General features: G+C 59.3%; 2 protein-coding genes across 2 annotated transcripts; both read right to left on the reverse strand.

The window, feature by feature from the left end:
- Window positions 1-2,733: 2,733 nt before the first annotated feature.
- On the reverse strand, window positions 2,734-8,807 carry CDC20 (cell division cycle 20). The gene is made up of 11 exons (XM_056355916.1): window positions 8,677-8,807; window positions 7,606-7,802; window positions 6,929-7,074; window positions 6,094-6,190; window positions 5,437-5,565; window positions 4,894-5,090; window positions 4,451-4,545; window positions 3,869-4,100; window positions 3,628-3,753; window positions 3,354-3,471; window positions 2,734-3,002 (listed from the first exon to the last, which is right to left on the reverse strand). Exons 1-11 carry the CDS (start codon window positions 8,724-8,726, stop codon window positions 2,827-2,829), a joined length of 1,563 nt encoding a protein of 520 aa, XP_056211891.1. The 5' UTR covers window positions 8,727-8,807; the 3' UTR covers window positions 2,734-2,826.
- Window positions 8,808-8,972: 165 nt separating this feature from the next.
- On the reverse strand, window positions 8,973-16,516 carry MPL (MPL proto-oncogene, thrombopoietin receptor). The gene is made up of 12 exons (XM_056355915.1): window positions 14,592-16,516; window positions 12,320-12,455; window positions 11,812-11,987; window positions 11,343-11,608; window positions 11,110-11,266; window positions 10,812-10,941; window positions 10,312-10,484; window positions 10,060-10,202; window positions 9,746-9,905; window positions 9,492-9,579; window positions 9,293-9,380; window positions 8,973-9,201 (listed from the first exon to the last, which is right to left on the reverse strand). The coding sequence occupies exons 1-12, from the start codon at window positions 14,692-14,694 to the stop codon at window positions 9,013-9,015; spliced, it is 1,809 nt and encodes a 602-aa protein (XP_056211890.1). The 5' UTR covers window positions 14,695-16,516; the 3' UTR covers window positions 8,973-9,012.
- Between the last annotated feature and the right edge of the window lie 86 nt (window positions 16,517-16,602).

Here is a 16,602-nt window from a genome sequence, read left to right on the forward strand (position 1 = left end):
GCCAGCAGGCTTCCAGAAGCTGAGTTTCACCATAGGTTTGGTTGCAGTGTGGGAGGGTTTTAGTGGATGTCCAGCCAAAGCCCTCGAGCAGGGCTTGGTGTGAGGGAAGGCTCTGCTGACCCTGCCTGAGCTGCTGTACTCCTCAAGGCCGTGCTCCGAAGTGTAGAAAAAAACTCTTTGAGTGACCTGTTGTGACCAATATGCCCAAGTGCAGGTGGGCATCACCCAGTTTTACAAGGCTCGGTGCCCTTGTATGTATGAAGCCTTAAAATGGGATCTGCCTGCTCCACTGTGTAGTGTTCTTCTAGTTGTCGCTGCTTCTCTCTGGGCAGGGACTGGCAGCAGGGCTCGTTCTGGTCCCTGCTGAAGTGGTGTGTAACGTTAACTCCGTGCTTAGAAGCCATCGCTTGAGAAGCTGTAGATGACAGCCCAGCTGAGATGGAACTTTCCTGTCTAGCCTCCTTCTCCCCTGCCTCAGCTGGCTCTTGGTAAAGAGAGGGCTGTCTTTGCCCAAAATAGTAACAATTCTTTAGACTACTTACGCTTGGTATGCTGGGTTCCCTGTGCGTGCTCTACTCTCCCTTCCTCCAATTGTTCCTGTTAGCTGTGATCTTTCCATGGGCTGGCCGTGGCACTTGGTAATTTATATGCTGTCATGGGTCAGTCTGGGCTGCTGCTCCGAGCTGCATTCGCACCGTATATGGCAGCATTTCCTGGGCCTGCGGGATCCTGCCAGCTCCTGCCTCTGTTCCTCCTCTCTCCCAGGCATAGGACTAGTATGGAGCCAAAGGCAGGCTGCAATATCATCATCTTCTAGTAATGCACAGAGGACTTTCAAGGGGTGTAATACATGGCTTCTGGGGATGGGTATGTGCTAAGGAGAGAGGCAAGGCAGGCTCCCTCTGAGAAAGATGAACTTTGGGAGTGAAGAAAACACGCCAGCTTTCAGGCAGGTAAAGCCTTCCTTGCAGGGTCAGGGACCATGGGAAGCCTTAATCTGCCGTGTGGCTCCAGGGCAAGTCTATACTAACTCCCAGCATCAAACTGCAGGGGCGCGGGCAGCACTCCTACAACAGCAGCACAGCTCTGATTAGGCTGCATCCCCTTCCCCATTAGATCCAGCTGCTGTTCTAGTATTTGCTTCTGAAGAGGAAGGAGAACTGCTTCTTCCTCCTTGAACCTCTTCCCCACGTGGCCAAACGGGGGTGGACCAACAGCCCTGCTGCAAGTGGTTGCCTGAGTGCCCCCCATAGCAGCAGTAGGTGTGGGGCTGCTCTGGGGGGGTGTGGGGTGTGCATAGGCTAGTCACAGCACAAGTGGGTGCCAGTGCTGCCTGCCTTTGAAGGCTGCAGCTGGCTTAAAGCTCAGGAGGCAGAGCAGGAGCCGCATGCCAGGTACACCATGGCACCGTGCTGAGAGGAAGGTGAAAAGAGTTAATAATCCACCTTCAGCTAATCACAGGCTGATGGGAGGCACGGGCTTTGTTGTGCTGCTTTGCACAGGCCAAGGTGCTAATCAGCTGTACAGTGTCCCTGGCAGCGCTGGTGCAGCTCAAGGACAGGTTTGATGGGTCTGGTGCAGCCCCACAACCTCAGTCACACTGGCTGCAGAGCAGCACGGCTTTACTCAGGTAAAGGCTCAGATATGCTCCCTGCAGCTTGCACTAGCAAAACAGCCTGAAACAAATTTATTTTGCCAGGTGCTGGGGAATCAGGCTCTACCAGCTGTCAGCTGAGCTGCGCTGCCTGCTTCCCCCTGTGCAGCCTGAGCTTGGCACTACGGCTTTCCCTCAGCAGCAGGGGAGGGCAGAGCAGAGATAAGGGCTGCTGGAGGAATGTATGACTAAGGGCCCTGCACTGGGTTGATGGTGCTTTGGGAAGCCTCTTGCATGGCTGTCCAAGTTTGCCCCAGCAAAACCAACATTTTGTTTTGCATCAGGCTTCATACCATTGCCAGCCCCTTTCTTGCCTTTGGAGTGATTACTGCTGTTGCTGTATGTTTCCAGCCCCTGCACCCTCCTTTTTTTGCAGTAGCATTTGGCTCCTTAATTCAGTACTACACTTACTGCAAAAGTAGCTGTTCTACCCTAGCACTGTAAGCACAAGCAGCACTGGCTGCTGCACAGAGGCTGCATGTAGCAGAACAAGACTAACTGCTGCAGCTCAGATTGCCAAGAACAAGTCCCCAGACTGCTCTGGCACAGGTAGTAACTGCTGGTAGTTGCCTGCAGAGGCACCGTAAGGTGCACCTGGCCAAGAGACAGGGCACAGCAGAAGCTGGGGACACATATGTTGTGCTTTCAGTTGAGTCTTGCGCCTCCCCACATCTGGCACCAAAGCAGGCAGCTGCTGAGCAGAGGGCCTTGCCATAGGCATGAGCCAGTTCACTAGTTGGTAGAAGCTGAGGCATGGTGAGGCCACTTCCTCCTAGCCCCACTGCTGGAAGTATCAGTTTTCATGCCCTAACCAGGAACAGAGGACTAGGAAGTCACCCAGGCTACAGCTTCCCTGTGGTGCAGCAGCTGATTATGACATACTTGCCCTAACTGGGACAGACAGACAAGCACAGCAGTGTCACAGCATCCTTTTCTCCTACTTTTTCTCAGGCTGCCTGCAAACTCTACCTTAAGAACAAGAGCTCCACCACTCACCCAGACCCCAAACTCCAGGGAGGAAGGGCTTGGTTCTGTAAACCACAGCTTCTTCCATCACATCCATAAAAAAACAAACAGTTAAGTTAAAGCACTTTATTAACATTTAAAACATTTAAAATACTGTACAGTGTGTAAACCAAGAGTTTTCCCCTTCCCACAACAGGCCTGTGAACTTATCTGATGCCCTGGTACATGATGCTGCTTTTGACACTATTTGCCCTCTCTTTCTTCTTCTTTACCGGGTCCATCTCAAAACAGCGCCAGAGCCGCAGTGTTTCATCAGCAGCTGCTGAGGCCACTGTTGCACCATCAGGGCTCATAGTCAGATTCAGGACTCTAGCAGTGTGACCTGGGAAGGAAGAGATGTGCAGTCAGGGCTGGCCTGATCACCACATGCTGTGGTCCATCTGGTTCTAACAGAATAGATACAGGAGTAAGTGTATGCCCCATGAGCACCACCAGTTTGCACAGCTGTCCCCACGCCATGCTGCAGCAGCATGAATTCACATCCTCAGCATGCCTTTGGAGCAACAGTGCTTTTCCAGCAGCAAACAGGAGTGCCTCCCTCTAGCAGCATGCTAGGCACCATGCTGCATCAGCAGTGCTCCAGGCTGGATCACCAGTCTGCTCAAACCAAGGACTACATCTGCCTCGAGCCTCTAGCAGCCCTCCCTTCCCCAGGCAAAAGGGCCCAGCCTACCTCGTAGCTCAGTGACCTTGGCCATTGTTGGATACTTCCATATAACTAGCTGATTCTGTGCAAAGCCATGGCCTGAAATGAACTCCTTGTAGTTTGTTGACCACAGGATAGAGCAGACCTGGGAAGAGTGAATAACGCAGTTCAGACAAACTACATGTGCTGATGCTCACTACCCAGAGATGAGCATGGTTCCCTCCTTCCCCATGCCTCAGAAGCCAGCAGCTTTGCATAGGTGTCCTGCTAGAAGGTGTTTGTCTCCAAGTTTGTGTCTTACCTGGGAATGGGCATCAACAGCACTGAGGCAGGCACCAGAGCACACATTCCAGATGCGGATATATCTGTCACTAGTCCCACCACCAGTGGCTAGAACATTAGACTGCCATGGACACCATGCCACAGCCTGAGAAAAAAAAAAAAGGGTTAATTCTAAGACATGCAAGAGGCAACCTGTGCACAGCCAGTGCCGCATGTCTGCCTTGCACACAGACATGTGTCCACTGCAGCCCTGCACTCACCTTGACAGCACCCTGGTGCTGAGTGAAGGTATGTATAGGAGCAAAGTCTCCACTGTCCCCCTGGGTGCATGGCCAGATGTTCACCAGATTGTCATTGCCACCACTGGCGAGGTAACGGCCATCTAGAGACCACTTGAGTCCACACACCTCCTGTGTGTGGCCAGCAAGTGTGGCCACATGATGGTCAGCCACTCTGACATCATGGTGGTGGATGTGGCCAGTCCGTGCCCCACTGCGGAGAGAAGGTTTGCGGGGTCAGGCTGGCAAGTGTTTTCAGCAAAATTAAGTTTTGTACTGTTGCAAGACTGCTGTACCTGCCACTGGGTTTCAGCCAGTGTTACCAGCATTGCTGGCCTGTTGGTGTGAGCAAAGCAGCTGCAGAAACTCTTCACAACTTCAGCACAAAGGGCTGAAGACAAGAGAGGCCTTCTCCCCATAGTCCCAACAGAACAGGCTGAGTAAGAATCCCAAGCTAGGACAGATTCCCCTCTGCCATCCCTAACCTGCACCACTCACAGATCTAGGACAGAAATCTGCAACAGCTGGACACGGTCCCTCACCCACCCCAACACACTACTTTACCTGGAGAGGATGTAGCTGTTCCAGCTGAGAGACCCCACACGGGAAGAATGGCTGGTCATATTTCGGAGACGTTTCTGTTGTTGTATGTCCCATAGCTAGAGAAGCAGAGCAGTAAGTTCTTCAGAGGATGAAGAAACCCAGCCCTGTTGCACTGCCCTAGAAACCTCCCTGCACAGGCTCTGGCATTCAGCTTTGTCAGAGATCACTTGTATCTTGCATGCCTACAGAACAGAAGCTAACTCCCTTCAGGTGTCAGAAAAACCCGAACCCAAACTCTGCCTTACATGCTGCAGCTGGTCACTGGCTGTGGACATTTCCACCCCACATCAGTCAAGACAAGTCAGGGTGCATGCGCTCCTCTTGTGCTAGCCAGGCCTTTGTCCCAAGGCTCCACAGCTCCAGCAATCCCTAGACAACACCTCTAGTTTTACTCCTGCACTCACCTGGACCTCAGCATTACTTGTGCCAACAGCAAGGTAGTTTCCTTCCTTAATCCATGACAAAGAGGAAACATAATCATCTGGATGCTCCATCTGCAGCAGCTGGATAATCTCCCCAGAGGTGTGATTCCACAGATAGACAGAGCCGTCCAGAGCCACGGCCAGGAAGTTCTGAGAGCTCCAGTCAATAAGATTCAGATCTACAGTTTGGAAGAACAATGCAGGTCACACCGCTCTTCACCAGTGCTGATGTCAGATCTTCCACCTGCACCAGGTGTATGCACACACACACACACACGTGAACATGCACATACAGGTAAGGGGACACCTGGGTGTCACCATGCCCTGCTAGTGGTGTCAGTTAGCCCTGATCCAAGTCACCTACATAGCACTTTGGACCACTGTTCCTATTATGACTACACAGGAACACTATATTCCAGCCCAAGTGCTTAAGATACTGAAACAGCCCACTTACACTGTCCTAGGAGCTGCACTCCAATGGAGAATGACCTCTATGCCCAACACTCAACATTTCAGCCTACTTACAGTAGTCATTGCGGATCTCTGGTGCATCCAGGATCCTGTCTGGCATTGAGGGAATGTATCTGCCATTCTTCCTGCTGGATCCAGGTGTCAGTTTCTGACTGTAGAGCACTTTCAGGTTATTCTGATAGCCTGTGTGCAGAGGAAGAGATTTGTTAGCACAAGTTACTATTTCCTCCAAGCTAAGCACTGCTCACCCAACTAGAAATCCCTTCCAGTGAAAGTGAAGTTCTGAGGGAAGAGATACACTCAGAACAGTGCAGTGTCAACATCACTGGCAGGATGAACTCCAGATCCCTGATTCACAGCAACAAGTTTAACTGACAAGCACCTGGTTTTCTGTATCCCATTATGTTCAGTGACAGTTAAGCTAAGAAGTGCACAGCAAAGAATCTGAAGCTTTTGCAGACCTCAGGAAGGTTTGCCACTTGTACTACAAGTGAACAACTGGCAGTCTTTCAACTTTTGTAAATAAATTCACTGTAGCTGTTAAGCAGTCTTTCAGCCTCAAGAACCCCAAGGCAGGAGATTCCAATATGCACAGGAGCTCTGAGAAGCCAGCTGATCTCTCCTGTGTCCACCACACCGGGCCTTGGTGTTGCTGTTCCCCTGCCCAGATCTCTCCAGCTGAGTCAACTCACACAGACCCTGTTATCATACCTTCTGGAGCATTCTGCGGCTTTCCACTGAGGCGGAGGATCTTTGCCTCTTCTACATCAAAGCCATTCAGATTCACTGCCCAGGCTTTCTGTTGCTCCTACAGAGACAAACCACCCTCAGTGAGAGGCATTTGAAACACTAAGCCCATGCTGCACTTGGAACTGCAGTTGGCAGAGCACACACCTAAGCCCCCTTCTAGCAGGTATAGTGCTGTGCAAGTCAGCTACAGGCAAGCAGGTCAAAGTCTTTCCTTAGACTTTGGCACACTGTCCTGCTCATGTTTTCATACAGAAGAGTGGCAAGTTGAATGTCTCACTGCCAGTGGGGAGAGCCACAGCCACAAGGGACAAATGCTTCATAAACAGATTTCAGAACACTGTAGACATTCCAGAATAGCTCCCCATGTAGACATTGTCCTGAAATAGCTGCCAGCAGCAGTTTCACAGTGCACAGGCTCACAGCTTTCTGCCTCTGTAGCCTGCTCTGTTTTAAAGTCTCATTAGCCCAAAGTTGAATTTTGCTACCAGAAGTAGCAGAGGCTAGAGTGAGTGGAAGCAGAGGTGTACTGCTCTATGCTCTTCCCTGTGCCTAGGGAAACAACCCTACAGAGCAGCTATGCTCAGGCTCCTGTGTAGCATCTGTGTACCTGTGCCATCTTCAGGCTCTAGAGCTTCTACCTCATCCCAGGCTCCTGAAGCCCAGAGCTGGAAGCAGTGATGGCTGGGGCTGTCAGCCCCATGTGCCTGCTGAACTTACAGTTTGCTTCTCTGTAAAAGGCCAGGAAGGATTAGGTGTTTGGTAGTGATCATTGTAGCCGTCTTCGCAAGATGCTCACCTTCTTGGTAGGTGACTCCTCAGCAGGGTCATTCTCTTTGGTTAGGAGGAAGTTGGCCACCTCCATCTGCATAGTGCTGCGGTTGGGAATGTAGCGATCCCCTCCGGCCCTTGTTGGAGTGCTCTGGATTTTGGATCCAGATTTACCTGCATTCACACACGTAAGTAGTCTTACATCTATTGAACAGCCTGTATTAGAGCTTACAAGAAACAGCAAACCCAGCACTCTTCCAACACAAACAGAACAGACAAACAGAACTCAGAGCTCACAGCATTCAGTCACAACTCTAATTTTTGCACCTCCCTGTATAATTGTATTAAGCTCTGGTTAGGGTCTGCCAGGAGACAACTCCTTTGTTTTAGCGCAACAATCCCAGAGTTCACAGATAAGGGGAGGATACAAAAATAGTTACAGCGGTCTTACCCGCATTTGTCCCAACACACAACAGTGCCAGCAAGGTATTTCAGCCAGCCCCAGAGCACAGAGCTCTGCCCACCTCATGCTGGGGAGAAGGTGGGTGATTCCCAGGAGCCTGTCAGCATAGCCCACCTCCTCCTGCCTGACTAGGAAGCCGACTAGGGCAGCCTGGCACAGACCCCAGAGCCCCACAGATACAGGCAAGCAGCCCGGACCACGCTGTCCCCACCTAACCCACTCCGCCGGTCCCTGCCGCTCACCGGGTGTCTGGGACGGTGTCTTGCTGCTGTAGGAGCGATTGGCCGGCTTCATGGGCGACGCGCCGGCGGGGTTGGGCCCCAGGGCGCCGTTCTCCTTGGCCTTGCGCTGCCACCGCGCGGGTGGCGCGTTCGGGATCGGCGCGTCCAGCTTCAGCAGCCCGTGCAGGTCGGCCTCGAACAGGAACTGCGCCATGGTGCTGCGGGCGGGCGGCGTCAGCGGGGCCGCGCAGGGTCACCGGCCGGGCTGCAGCCCTCCTCCGCCGGGTCCCCCCTCAGGCCGCCCCCCGCCCCGGGCCGCCTCCACCTCAGGCCGCCCCCCCCCCCGCAGGCCGCTCCTCCGGGTCCCCTCCACCTCAGGCCGCCCTCCTCCCCCCGGCAGGCCGCTCCTCCGGCCGGGCCCCCTCCACCTCAGGCCGCCCTCCTCCCCCCGGCAGGCCGCTCCTCCGGGCCCCCTCCACCTCAGGCCGCCCTCCTCCCCCCCGCAGGCCCTCCTCCGGGCCCCCTCCACCTCAGGCCGCCCTCCTCCCCCCCGCAGGCCGCTCCTCCGGGCCCCCTCCACCTCAGGCCGCCCCCCCCCCCCCCCGCAGGCCGCTCCTCCGGCCGGGTCCCCTCCACCTCAGGCCGCCCCCCCCCCCCCCCCGCAGGCCGCTCCTCCGGCCGGGTCCCCTCCACCTCAGGCCGCCCTCCTCCCCTCCGCAGGCCGCTCCTCCGGGCCCCCTCCACCTCAGGCCGCCCTCCTCCCCCCCGCAGGCCGCTCCTCCGGGCCCCCTCCACCTCAGGCCGCCCTCCTCCCCCCCGCAGGCCGCTCCTCCGGGCCCCCTCCACCTCAGGCCGCCCTCCCTCCCCCTCAGGCCGCCCTCCCCCCCCCCGCAGGCCGCTCCCCCGGGCCCCCTCCACCTCAGGAGACTCTCAAGCTGCTCCCCAGGGCCCTCTTCACCACCGAAGACCCCCCCCGCCCCCGCCCAGGCCGCTTCACCACAGCCCCCCGGACGACTCCTCAGGCTCACCCGGACCCCCCGCAGTGCCAGCCCTCCCCACCTGCCGCTGCCCTCGCCACCGGCCGCCCCTCACCTCCGCCTTGCGGCCGAGACTCGCCCGGCCCTTCTCCACCGCCGCTGCATTTAAACCCCGCAACTGCCGCTCCTCCTATTGGCTGCTTCAAACCCAACCGCCGCGCACTGCTATGGCGACCACCGCGCTCGCGTCGCGATTGGCTGGGCCGCGGGGCGGGGCTCTCCCCAGCGGGCGGATACGGGTGCCGTTAGTAGGCGGGCGGAGGGGCTCGCGGCGGGGCGTGCGCTGCTCCGCTTCCCGCGGGACCGGGGGGCGGGGCGGGGCGGGCGCCGCGAAGGAGCGAGGAGACCGGGTGGATGTGCCTCGCGTTTATGTTCGGGCGGGGGGGCCGGCTCAGGGCGGCCCGCGCGGCTCCCAGCCGCTCATGAGCAGGTAGGACTGGTTGGCGATGTCGGTGCTGGGCAGCCGGCCGGCGGCGTGCTCCGGCGGCGCGGCCGCCTCCCGCCGCGGGCCGGGCAGCACCTCCAGCAGGCAGGGCAGGACGGCCTCCTCCTCCGGCGGCTGCTTGTAGAAGGCGTTGGCCTGGGGGACACGGAGGGGGCGCGGTGGGCGCTGCCCTTCGAGCTGCCCCCGGGGGGCTCGGCCGCGGCGGGCGCTGCCCCGGCCCGCTCACCTGGCCGTGCTTGCTGCTTTCGTGGAGGAAGCTGCCCAGTGCGCGGTGCAGGTCGGGGACGGGGGGCCACAGCTTCTGCTTCACGTTGCTGGGAGGGGGTTGTCGAAGGCAAACCTCAGCCTTGGGGTGCCCTGACGCGGCGGGCAGGGTGCTGGGGGCTGGTGCCGGCCGCCCCGCCTGCCCCAGGCACAGCCCTTACCTGTAGAGGGAGGGGAAGGTGCAGCGCAGCCCCAGGAGCACTCCTGTGAACAGCAGTGGAACCACCGTAACACTCGGGATGATCCAGCCTGCACCGGGGGAGGAACGCTGGGACTGGAGCCCTCTCCGGACCCGCCACCACCGAGCCCTTTGCGGGCCTGTCACCCTCTGCCCGGTGCTACCCATCCCATGTCAAACATTCTCAGTCTTCTGCCGTCAGCCGTGTGGCGCCTCCGCTCCTGCCCTGTCCCTTACCCGCATCGGCCATGGCATCAACCACCACGGGTTTGGACCAGGCGCTCCAGCTGCCCTGGTACCATGGCCCGCTGGGCTGGGCCCGCACCTGGGCATGGTAGCGGGCGCCTGGCCGTAGGTCAAGGACTTCTTTCCTGGCTGCCCGCGGGACCTGCAGGACCTGTGGGACACAGCCGAGCTGGAGATGATGGCCGCTGTGGAGCGGCCAAGGGGCAGCGCTGGGGTACAAGCTGGTCCTGCCTGACCCTGTGTGGGCCATGTGCCAGCAGCAGAGGAGGGCAGCGCTGCTCAGGGGAGCACTGGCCATGCCTCACCTTCCAGTCGTGGCTGTTCTCCACGCCATAGCGGACCTGGTATTCCAGCTGCTCTGCCAGTGCCTCCAGGGGTGGCAGCCACTGCAGGCTCAGCCGGCCCTGTGACACTGTTGCCTGCACGAGCTGTGGGGCATCTGTGAGCACTGTTGGGGACAGGGATGTGTCACTGCCATGGAACGGGACATGGGACGCTGTGTCCGCCATGAACTGGGTGTGGACAAGGGCAGAGGCCACAGAGGCGCTGGGACTCACCGGCCTCATGCAGCCAGAAGGGCTCCTTGAAGTAGCTGAGCGTGGGCAGTGCGAGGGGCCGGGTGATGTTCACCAGGACGGAGATGGTGCTGCCAGCCCTGGGCTGGAAAGTGCAGGCATGGGTGCCTTGTGCCCTCACACTCGCCTCCTTGCACTGGCGCCATGCATCTTCCCTGCGCAAAGAGCAGGGAGCCAGTCAGCCCACCTTAGCAGCCCCCTTCCCCTTGCCTGCTGCCAGCCCTGCTCAGGGGCCACCCTGCCCCTGCAGCCAGTGCTGCCTCGCTCCTGCACATGCTAAGGAAAGCCAGTGCTGCCCATAGTCAGAGGGGTCAGTGTGGCTGGGAGCGATGATGGGGAGGTATGAAGTCGATGGTGGTAGGGCAGAGTGGGGCACGGGGCCATGTGGCACAGCGTGGGATGTGGGACACTGAGCAGGGCCAGCAATCCCTGGGATGTGCTGCCCCTCTGCCTGAGCACCGTGTCCCTGCCACGCCTCTTACCTTGTGCCAGCCCTGCTTGGAGGTGGCCGGTAGAAGAGTTGGTGGGAGCTGCCGGTCTCTGTGGGGTCCCAGCTCCACTCGCAGAGCACGTGCTGCAAGTCAGGGGTGCTGCAGTGCAGCCCGATGTCTCCTGGGCAGGTGAGAGCCAGGGCAGGGAGGGGTTTGCTTCCTCCTAACCCCCCCAAAACCTGGGTGCTGCACCTCACCTATCCCCAGACCCCCCACTCCTCACAGCCCCAGGTGTGGTTGTCTCCCTGCTGTGCCTGCCAGCACCCCAGCAGTGGGGATGGCCACTCACCGGAGGAGTGGGGTGTCTCCGCAGCCACTGCCTGAGACCAGGGCCCCCAGACACCATCCAAGGAGGTGCCATCTGGCTTGCTGCGCACCTGGATGTGGTACCTCACCCCTGGCTGCAGGTTCTGGAGGACCACCCAGGTGTTGGTCTGGACCAGCTCCTGCAGGAGAGGGATCAGGCTGGGGAGCGGCTGCGGCTCCCAAATCCCCCTGCCCATCCCTGGCCCCCCTGTGTACCTGCCGCGCTCCCAGGGAGGCTGTGGCTGCCCTGGCCATGGGTGCGTGGGTGCTGACGGCTGGCTGGCTGGAGGGGTCCCCGAGGTGCTGCCCGCTGGGGTCCAGCGTGGTGCTGCACAGCATCTCTGGGGAGCTGGCAGGGCAGTACTGCACCTCGTAGAGGAAGAAGTTCAGGTAGTCTGCGAGCGGTGGCTGCCATGACACACAGAGCTGCCCTGCAGCCCCAGCCCAGCGGGCTGTGATGTTTGCCGGGGGAGCGATGAGACCTGCAGGGAACATGTTGGGACATTTGTCCTGCGGAAGCCCCTGTCTGGGCATCCCCTGGTCCTGCTGGGGGACAGCCAGTGGTCCCCCAGGGCTGCTTCTGTGCAGGGTGCTGCCAGCCCCCACAGCAGGCAGAAGGGCAGGGGACCAAGGTCTGGGGACTGTCCTGGTGCCACAGGAGTATTGCTCAGTGGGATGGACTCACCCACCGCATCCACGCTGAGCTCCCGCCAGTACTTGGTCTGGTTGGTGGTGGCATCCAGGACACGGAGGTGCAGTTGGGTAAAGAGACGCACATCCTGGCCAGGGAACATACAGGCGTGCCGTGTCCCACCAGCTCCATGGCGCCATGTGGAGACTGTGCATGCTGTGGGCATGTCCCTGAGGAACGGAGAGCAGGGTCCTGCAGCACCCCATGCCTCCTGCCCAGGACCAGGCTGGAGTAGAGGGGACCTGGGGCACGGCACTGAGACCATCTCCTTCCTTGTGCACCCATCCACTGCAGGCACTGTCCCCGTAGGTCTGAGGGACAGCCAAGGTCCCAGTCTTGCTGCAGGGTATGTGGTGACTGCTGTGTATCTCCTGAGGGCTCTCCACCATCTCTCCTTGCAGCTGGGAGCCACCGGGATGGCACAGAGAGCTGCAGCACCCTGACCCTGCTGCTCTCTGTGCAGGCAAGGGAGAGGCTGGCTTGTGTCCCCGCCACCTCCTACCTGCTGTACCAGTAGTAGAAGTGGCACATCCCGCTTGCCGCCGCCTCCTCCTCCTCATCCCAGAAGCAGGTGAGGTCCTCAAAGGAGCGAGAGAAGCAGAGGATGTCCTCAGGCACTCCCACCAGCAGCGCAGCATCTGGGAGAGTGCGGGCATGAAGGAGCCCCTGGGCACAAACTTGTCCCCGCCTCACCTGTGGGTGTCCCCCTGCCCCATGCCCACTGACCAGCTGCCCCCTGAGCCAGTCTGCGCAGGCACCTGGGGCAGTGTGGGCATGGCCTGCTTGGCAGGGCAGGGAGGGACACGGCATGCCTGCTGGCTGGCACTGGGCTCCTGGCTGGCGGCAGGGCTCCCTGCTGGCCAGCCCCACTGTAGCACGCGGGGTCCTTTGGGACAAACAAACATCCCAAAATAGCCCTGTGGTCGGAGGGGGGCTCAGGGCCCGGGGATCGGGGGGAAGCACCCCTGCCCTGCTCGCACCGGAAGGTGCGCGGAAGCGAGATAAGGAGGAGCAGCGCCCTGGGGAGAGGGAAAGGGCCTGGGGCTGGTGTGGGGGTGTGTGGTCCTGAGCAGGGGGTGATGCTCAAACCCCAGCCCAGGGACTGCTTAGGGGGTTGTGGGTTTCTCTGCTCCACTTAGCAAGCTGCTCTCCCTGTTGTTGCAGGGATGAGCTGGAGCTCATCCCTGCGGGATCTCCATCCCAAGCACCAGTGGCTTGGCTAGCACATGGGCACCTGTCCCTGAGGTCAGGGAAAAGAGGACAGCCCCAAGATGACAATTCGTAAAGCACAGGAGTGGCCTCATTGCCCCCAGCATTGCTCCAGCACTCTCATCTCCCCCACTGCCTCTGCCCTGGGACCTGCTCCAGCCCTCTTCCTCCTCCTCTTCCTCCTGGGATGTGTCCTCCTCCCCAGGGGCTGTCCCCAGCTGCAGGACGCCACAACAAGCCCCCTGCCAACACTTGGCTCTGTTCCATGTGCTGAGTGCATCCATTCTCTGCTACACCCCCCCCCCCCCCCGCAATGTCAGTTGAGCCTACCCTGGGTGAAGAGTAAGTGACAGTCCCCAAATGTCCTTGCCACCTTCTCAGTGTCCTTCTGCTCTCCCTGTCCCTTCTTTGCCCTGACTTCTCAGCCCTGTCCCTCCTTTCCTAGCCCTGCATTGCATTCCACCCCCAGTCCATGTCCCCTGCCACTGGCCACAGCCCCCCCCACCTCTTCCCTTTTCGCACCCCACCCCAGGCTTCGTAGCAGCTCCATGACCCCACCAGCCACTAGTACCAGGGGATGGGGTGGCCAGGTCCCAGCAGCCTAGTGGCACAGGGACCCATGGAATTGGTGAGAGGCCACCCCAGTCCAGTGGGGCTACCAGAGCATCTTTGCTGGGCGCAGATCGTTTCCTAGGAAGAGCACCCACACAGCTCTGCAGCCCACAGCAGCCACGCCTGGGCAGTGGCACTGCCAAGCCAGCGGTGGGCTCGGGGCATGGTGATGTTGCAGAGGCTGTGGGCAGGGGAAGGATGAGCCCAACCCTGACCTTCCTCCCGTTGCCCCTACGGGGTGACTCGGAACGTGCTCCCGAGCCTGCCATGGCCACAGACTTGGGGTGGGGCTGGAGAGACAAGCAGGAGATCAATAGGATTCTGCTCAGTTAAACTGCTTTTTATGATGTTACAGAAAGTGTTAAAAAAGGGCTAACAAGGGGCTCAAAGAGATCATGGACAGGCCTAAAATTGGAGAAAGCTGGGAAGCAGCTCTGCCAGGCGCAGTAAGCCGGGCTGGGGCCAGCTAGCAGCTGAGCTGAGGATGCTCGGTGTGGCAGTAACATCATGTCAAGGCTGGTGTGGGAGCATTGGGATTAGCCTGGCAGTGCTGCCACGTAACCCACGGTGCACAGCTGTGCCACCAGACTTTTGCTTGAATTTTGTGCAGACCCTCGTCATCGTAACTCCAAGAACTTTTGATGAGCAGGAGCCCCTCTGCTGCCTGTGTGGGACTGGGAGCCCCAGGCTGTGATCCCAAAGGGGCACCTGGGGGCTGCCAGGTCCTGCCTGCAGGGAGCAGGGATGTCCTTTTGCTGTGGGTACCCCAGAGTGTCCCATGGCTGAGAAGGGCGCTCCATCACCTACCCTGAACATCCCCTGCACACCCTCCTGGGATGCCCCCTCTCCAACCCTGCAGATTTTGGCTGCAACGAGGTGCTCGCTGCTCATGCCCAGCATGCCAGCTCCTGTCTGGCCTATCCTTAGAGGAGAAAATGGCCCCAAGGACCTACCTTGTGATGTCACTGGCTCAGGGGCCGGCGGCGGGCTGTGGAGGCTGAGCAGGACGGCAGGGAGCAGCGAGAGCACCCAGCCCTGGCACAGGCAGGCTGCCATCCTGCAACGCGTGTGCCAGGGCTGTGCGTGCCACACTCAGCCCTTCCCAGCACCCTGAGAGCTGCTGCAGCTCCTCCGGGTGATACCTTTATCTGGGAAGTGGTGGCTGTGCAGCTCAGGAAGCCTGGCTGGAGGCTCCCCCCGCCCCATCACCAGCACTTCCCTGTGCCCAAAACCACGGTGCTTGCAGCCCCTCCGCCACGAGCCGCAGTGCCAAGAGAGACTGCTCCTATCAGATAGGCGGCACGTCCTGCCCTTGTGGCTACCGGCATGCCGGGAGGCTGGGGTAGGAAGAAAAACAACGCCTGAGAAACCAGGGAGGCCCCTGTGCAGGGCAGGGCAGGCTCTTGGGGGCTGCAGGCACGTGGGAGCGTGGGACATGGGGTGGCTGCTCTGGCTCCATCCCGCCCTGTGCTGCCTGGCACCAGTGTGCGCTGGGTCTGCTCTGCATGGCCCAGCAGCACCGTCCCTGTGGCTGTGCTGGGAGGAGAGCTGCAGGCACAGGGGGCATTGGCAGGACCCACGCAGATAACTAGCGGTGCTGGTGCAGGAGCGGGGCCACCATGGTGGGGTCCTGCAGACATGCTCAACCTCATGCCAACCCACCACCACTGCTCAGCGCGGGTGGCTGGAGGGGTGTCCTGCCCTGCCAGGGCGCAGCACCGCGGCGCAGCCTGGGGAGCACCAGCTGGGGCACGAGGAGCCACTCACACATGTGTCCCCACCATGCCAAGGGTGGGTTGGCTTTTCCTTGCCCTGCAGCCAGGGACAGCACTGGAGGCACTGAGGGGAGATGAGAACAGCCAGTACCAATTTGTCACAGTCAAATTTTGTCAAACCAGTCCCACTTCCTTCATCTGGCTACTGGGCTTTGCCATCAGGGAGGCAAAAAGCAGGAAGCCCTTGGTTTGAGCAGGGCTGATGACGCTGCCTCAGATGCTGTTTCTGGCTGGCAGCAGAGGAGGTGCAGAGGTGGTGGCACATGTCAGGTTGCCTGTGTGGGCCAGTCCCCGTCACTGTTTCACTGGGCACCTCAGTGATGGGGCAGAGACTGCTTACTAAGGGCTGCAGCTCACACCAAAGAGCACTGGAAGCCAGAATGGAAAATCAAAATGGTATTGACAGGGTCGAAACACCTTCTGGGGGAAAAAAGACTTTTGCCCGGAAGGGCAAATGCAAATCCCCCTGTCCTTGGTGGGGATACTGGGCTCTGGAGGAGCAGCCCTTGCTTCCACAGACCACAGAAGACAGCTAGGTGGGCGGCTAGGTGGCACACCTAGGGCTTAGCAAGCTGAAGCCAACAGAGATGAAGCCCACCCCATGTCACTACAACAAGCGGCGGCAGGGCAGGATGAGGGACCGCAGCCAGGGACAGGAGCTCCCACAAGAGGGTCAGCACAGAGCCCCAGTGGTCCATGAGGGACTGCCACATGAGAGAGAATCACCCCAGCAGCATGTGTTCAGGCAGGCTGGTTGAACATGATCGTCCCTTTGCAATACGTGGGAAGTTACCCAACGCTCGGCGCAGCGCTGGGCAGGCACTGGCTGGCCAGGGCGGGAAGGGTGCAGAGCTGCACAGCCCTGCAGGGGCTGGCCAGAGGAGCAGGGCCATCCCCAGGAAGAGCAGACAACTGAGGAGAAGGCGCAGGAACAGTTTTCAAGCACATGAGAGGCAGTTGCGCAGAGGAAGGACATAGTCTGTCCCTTGGGGACCAGACAAAATCTTAAATTGCAGGAGCAGAGATCCCCATTGCATACTAAGAAAACACACCCCCATCGCATGATGACACCTGGGACTTTTCAGGGTGTGCTGGGGCATCCCTGGGGATCATCAGAGGACCCCAATGGGGACAGGATTCCGAAGAGTGCCCACCACAGCAGCAGACCGTTGGGGCCCCACATCCTATT

The sequence above is a fragment of the Falco biarmicus genome, chromosome 11 (assembly GCF_023638135.1).
Source record: "Falco biarmicus isolate bFalBia1 chromosome 11, bFalBia1.pri, whole genome shotgun sequence".
Classification (NCBI taxonomy): Eukaryota; Metazoa; Chordata; class Aves; order Falconiformes; family Falconidae; genus Falco; species Falco biarmicus.

What these genes read in the sequence shown, in the direction of transcription:
- MPL (XM_056355915.1), bottom strand. Translation starts at nt 14,694, where the DNA reads ATGGCAGCCTGCCTGTGCCAGGGCTGGGTGCTCTCGCTGCTCCCTGCC. An exon ending in AGAACAGCCACGACTGGAAG is followed by an intron (nt 9,906 to 10,059) that starts GTGAGGCATGGC and finishes TGTGTCCCACAG; the next exon opens with GTCCTGCAGGTCCCGCGGGC. An exon ending in AAAGCAGCAAGCACGGCCAG is followed by an intron (nt 9,202 to 9,292) that starts GTGAGCGGGCCG and finishes CGTGTCCCCCAG; the next exon opens with GCCAACGCCTTCTACAAGCA.
- CDC20 (XM_056355916.1), bottom strand. Translation starts at nt 8,726, where the DNA reads ATGCAGCGGCGGTGGAGAAGGGCCGGGCGAGTCTCGGCCGCAAGGCGG. An exon ending in AGCACCAGGGTGCTGTCAAG is followed by an intron (nt 3,754 to 3,868) that starts GTGAGTGCAGGG and finishes TTTTTTTCTCAG; the next exon opens with GCTGTGGCATGGTGTCCATG. An exon ending in CTGTTGATGCCCATTCCCAG is followed by an intron (nt 3,472 to 3,627) that starts GTAAGACACAAA and finishes CACTCTTCCCAG; the next exon opens with GTCTGCTCTATCCTGTGGTC.